Source organism: Cariama cristata, unplaced genomic scaffold, assembly GCF_000690535.1.
Source record: "Cariama cristata isolate BGI_N322 unplaced genomic scaffold, ASM69053v1 scaffold82, whole genome shotgun sequence".
Taxonomy (NCBI): domain Eukaryota; kingdom Metazoa; phylum Chordata; class Aves; order Cariamiformes; family Cariamidae; genus Cariama; species Cariama cristata.
The window spans coordinates 78,621-83,934 of record NW_009605279.1 but is presented as its reverse complement, the minus strand read 5'-3'; the positions used below and the strand labels follow the sequence as shown (position 1 = coordinate 83,934).

At 35.8% G+C, this 5,314-nt stretch overlaps 1 protein-coding gene across 1 annotated transcript in view; it reads right to left on the bottom strand.

Annotated features, from left to right (window-relative positions):
• Positions 1-1,031: 1,031 nt before the first annotated feature.
• Positions 1,032-5,314, bottom strand: part of LOC104158265 (LIM domain and actin-binding protein 1-like) — a gene marked incomplete at its 3' end in the record, with an annotated part of 44,952 nt that continues 40,669 nt past the window's right edge. Inside the window, exons 7-10 of the mRNA XM_009695870.1 lie at positions 3,526-3,659; positions 2,126-2,532; positions 1,548-1,948; positions 1,032-1,257 (exon numbers count right to left, since the gene is read on the bottom strand). Coding sequence (XP_009694172.1) covers positions 1,032-1,257; positions 1,548-1,948; positions 2,126-2,532; positions 3,526-3,659 — 1,168 coding nt within the window. The remainder of the gene's footprint in view (positions 1,258-1,547; positions 1,949-2,125; positions 2,533-3,525; positions 3,660-5,314) is intronic.

The window sequence follows — 5,314 nt, the reverse complement described above, 5'->3', positions numbered from 1 at the left end:
TTGTAAAGTGCTTTTTTATTATGCATTGTCAACAGTTAAATGATATGTTGCTGTTTCATGCAAGCTGGAATAGTGTTAAGAGAGCAAATGTTAATCCATAAATGTGTTAAGGAAAAAAAGTGCTAAATCTGCATAAGTTTGTGCAGGTTTAAATATGAAACTGGAGAGCTGCTTCAGTTTAATGACTTCAAATTAGTTACTGAAACAACCACAAGTCTTAATTGCCCAGTGTTCCCAAACCTTGTTCCAGTTCTGCCTAGGATGTTTGTTTTTATCCTGTGTTAAAATTTGCACACATTTTTTTTTTTTTTTCTGTCATACAATATAATGCCATAGTAGCAGCTCTAGGAATATAGCAAAACAGTACTATTCACCAACCAGTTATGGTTACTATTCAGTAATGAGTGCATTTCAAACCAAGTACTGCATGATATTGGGAAAAAAACCCACAACAACTCCCCAAAACCCCCACTAAACCTCAAATTTTCTAGTATGAGCTAATACAACAAATGTACATAACATGTCATGGAGCAACAGCTCGGTTACAATAATAACAATACATAAGAAAAAAATCAATGGAAATATTTTTTCTTGTTTTGTGCACACCAGGTGCTTCACATATTAATTTGTTACAAATGATAAAGAGTAAAATTGAATTATTATGTTTCTGCAGGACAGTCATATAGTAAAGTATTTCTTGTGATGTTCAGGAACATAGAGAGACAAGTTGTTTTAATTACAGACTGAAAAAAATTTATTTTATGCATCTTCATTGCCTTAAATATAAACTAAGTAAATAAAGCGTGAGTAATTGACAGTATATAATACAATTTTTCATATGTAATCTCTGGATATTAAATTCTTCAAGAAGGACTAAAATAACTGGACTGAAGAAATACCTATTTACGACATACTTTATAATGAGTGACAGACGTAGCTGATCACTTAGCTGTTTTATTAATTTTCATCATATAATCTATTTCTTTTAATTTGTTCTTCTACAGTTGGCTGTTTGAACTTGACTTTCTCACCTTGGAGTGATGGAACAGCCGTATGTCTGGAGCTCAGTAAATCTAAGCTTGTGTTTATGTCATTCTTTGACACTTTGATTATTTCACTTTCTTGACAGGCATTAATATAATTCAGTTCTGTATCATACTTCCCATGTTCTTTTGAATATGGGCTGCAGGAATTTTTAGTTACATCCACAGAGTCTGTTAGACCACAGTCTAAAACCAGGTTGTCTTTTTTAAGAAAAGATGTTTTCAGTGTCAGATAAAATAGTATTTAAGCTTTTGTTGTATTTTGATTCTTCTCCAATGCATAGCAACTCTGTATCAACAGGGAATGTTGTATTAGTTGCCTCCTTTAATGTGGTATTAGTATGAGACTTCTGACAAGTGGCATCTTTATTAAATTGAGCAAAACTATTAGAGGTAACAGCATCTTCGTCTTTTGAGTTCTGTTCATCCTGTGAAACAGTTACAGTATCACTAGAATAGCTCTCATGAGATTCATACATCTCAAATATTTCTTTATTTACAGACCGATCTTCCAGCTTTGCAAAGGCATGCTGCAGTACAGTGCAAATTGCATGACTTCATGCCCATCATTGGGTTAGACATAGCTGAGAGAGTTGTTTCCTGCCTACAAATGTTTAGGTGTGAAAAAGTGCCATTATTGTTATTGTTATTCAAGCTGAATTCTTTGTGATTCTTTTGTACTGTTACATCGTCAATGTTAGTGACCTGTACAACTTCTGAATCATCGGTTTCATTAATTTTTTTCTCTTGCTCTTTCCCAGCACTGTGCACAATCACATTACCACCTTCATTAATATCCTTTCCACTTTCCTCCCTGTTCTGTGATCCTCTTGTTTTAGTCAGCTTATCTTGCACGTTCCCAGCGTCCTCATCTTTTCCCTTATTGCCTGCTTCATTTTTCTTTGCTTTACAGATATTTGTAGCTTCTTTTTCAGGCAGAGGGCTAAAGGATGAGTGGTGATCTTGTTGTGCACTTGCAGTGTTATTTTTATTTTGCTCTCCAACAGCATTTTTTTTCTGAGAATCCTTTTTATTGCCCAGAGGTTTATTTGTATGTAATCTAGAACCTTCTTGAGCAAAACCTTCTGGGGGCCACTTTGGCTTATTTACTTTAGCCACTTCTTCAATAGAAAATGTTTTCTTAGGTGTTGCATCATCTGTTGAAGGAGGCCAGGTCATCTTTAATTTACCTCTTTCTCTGGATTTTTTCAAATTATTATCCAAAATATCAAGATGAGTACCTTCAGTACCTGCGTACAAGTCTTGATCAATTTCTGTAATTGGTTTAGGATCAACAGGTATACTATTAATGGGATTTGTTTCTTCAGCATGAATATTGCCAACTGAGCTACACTGATCTTTAGAATTCCATAATTCTTTATGCTGCTTGTGTCCAAAACCTTCATCATAATTTCCTTTTGATTTGAAAAGTTGCTTAAAATGGGGTTTACAATATATTTTTCCATGGAGAGATGCATAATTTCCCAAGCTGCCAAATAGAAGAAAATTTGTTTTATACTTTTACATATCATAAATCTGTCGTGAATTTTATACTTTACTTGGTATTTCAAGTACCTCTACATGACAGTATGTATACAGAAGAGCAAAAAGAGAGCAAATTCAACGTATTGACCAATTCTGACACCCCACCCTACCCCCACCCCCCCCCAAAAAGTATCTAAAACCTTTAATTGCAAATTTCCGTAAAATTTCAAAGTCAAAACAAAGGAGAAGAGTCATGCTTTGTGATTTAAGAAAGAACTTAAACTTATTCAGTTGTTGCACAGCATAAGCGTCAAATAGGAATGTTCCACAGCACTTCAGGGTTGTTGGGACCTTTTTCTTCATCATGTTAAAGACCGAATCCTCTATTTTTCTATGAAGTAGATGGAGAAAACACAGTGCCAATTTTCTTTAGCCTTTATGCAAATTATAGAAATTTGTGTTTAATTATATTTGGATTCTGCTTCTAAGTGAAGTAAAGCAAATGTGTGTAACTAACCTCAAGGGTGTTTAAATCAGAACTGTTAGCCTTTGCAGTCTGATAGAGCGATAAATACTGCATTTCATATAAAAGTTACAAGAGTGGTTTGCTAATGCAGAGAACCATCATCATTCATTTTATGGATGAGAAAGAGAGAGAAAATTTGATCTACGTTCAGATGTCTTAAATTCCACCTGAGTTTCTGTGGCTACTGCTTCCAATTCATGAGCTCTCCAGAAGGTCTGGAACAGTCAGTAGGAAGTAATATGCAGAAGAATTTGGAAGGCACTGGGATGGAGCAGTTCTTTAGAGAATTTAAAGGACTTGTTCCACATCACAGTGCAGATGTCAGTAGCAGAGAAGAAAAGGGGAGCCCAGGTTACCTCCCTGTCAATACAACATCCTACAGGCTGAATAGCCCAGTTACAAAATAATTTCGCCAGCTGTATCTGTATTCAAATACAGAGTTCTGTGAGTGAACATACAGTTACTTCTTACCTTAATTGACTGCCACAGTGGTGACATCGGAAACATGATTTATGAAAATTCTGCTTGTCGGCAACTAGGCATTCCATTGGGTAAACTCTCTGTTGACAGAGTCTGCATGTTTCATTTTCCTGAATCTGCAGTTTCTAGAACCACATATGAAAAAGTTATGAGTTAGTTTAAGCCACATATTCTGATTTATTTTTAGCTGTATCCATCTATGTGTTTTGTTAAAACTGTAGTTTTCTTTATCTATTAACTGGTATCCCACCTGTCAATTTTAGGGCTTCATTTTTATTCAGCTAACAGTAATACTTTGAAAGTGAAAAACTACTCACCTTTCCCTTTTGAGAAATCCATACATTTGAAAGGACTATTCACTTCACTACCCCAGGTACAATATTTCCCATTTATTTGTAATAACTATTTATTTTGTGAAATGAGATAGGATAATAAAAGGTTTACTAGTATAAGTGGAATTTATTATAATGCATGTATAATCTTTGAATCGACAATGTGATTTAGAGATCAACAAACAGGGGAAGATGTTTGAAATTCTGATGGGGAAGGTTTGCTTAATCATGCCAAAAGCACTTCAGGGACTTCTACTTCTGTGGTAACCTGCAGACTGTACACTCATATGGTCCAGATATGCTATGGACTAATTATTTGTGATTTTCACAATTTCCAGTTTCAGACCTGATACTTTCTTGAATTACTTTTTAAGACTGAGTTAGCTACAATTATATTAGCCAACTGTATCAAATCCTTTCTTTTATGAAGTATAATTAATTATAAAAGAAACTAGTTCTCTGTAAAGTACAAAGCATGAATGAAAGGTTTATTTCATACCAGTAAGGGGCAGAAGGAAGTAATGGACAATCTGTTGAGCTTGGAAAAATGCATGCTGCTCTTCTGTCTTGCTTTCTGAATTGCTGTGAAAACTGTACTAGCAGACAAATACAAGTAGCATGGTCCAAATAATTGCTTGTATAAATGTATCTCCATTGACAATAGTAATGCCCCTTGACATCATGAGAAAATTTGGCCCTTTTCAGCATTCTGTCTGTTTTTTGGTTTGCCTGCTGGTATTGATTTTATAGCAATTCACAAACCAAGACAGAAAGTGATGTAGATTTTCTAACTACAGCTTTAGTTGCCACATATTTCTAGTGCCCATAATGAGAGCTGTGAAAAATGCTGAAAATTAAATATCTTCAAAATAGTATAGAACTTGTTAAAAGAATAAACTACCAGCTAAAACCAAACCCAAAAGATCCTCTGAAGAATTGTTGGTCATGAAATAGAAAGCCTCAAATGCAGCCTCAACTTGGTCTCCAAATGGGCTGACAAAGAGAGGCCGGGCAGGTGTGGAGTGCAGTGTTCTGGACGTACCTCCTGCCTCTCTAGGCACGGAGTGCTGCTGGCTGGTGGTGTGAGCCAACATAAGGACTCAGCTTAATATTCTTAGGTACACAAGTATTTTGAATGTAGAGAGGGAGGAGAGGGAAGGGATAAGCTAATTGGGAGGGGGAAAAAAGGTGCCATGTCTCCTGGAAAACTGTCTTGCTGGATGGTTATACTTAATTTAGTTGGATAGTTGATAGTGTTGTGCCTCAGAAGGCAACAGTCAAGAGAAGAGAAAAACAAAGAGAAAGAGGGAATTTAAGGGAAGTTTATCCCAAAGCATCTTCCAGAACTGAATAGTGGAGCCCATATTCATCTTCATGAAAATTAATCACATATTGGGTGTCAGGGCAGGGTTTTGGCAGCTGGGGGCTGCAGGGGCAGCCTCTGTGAG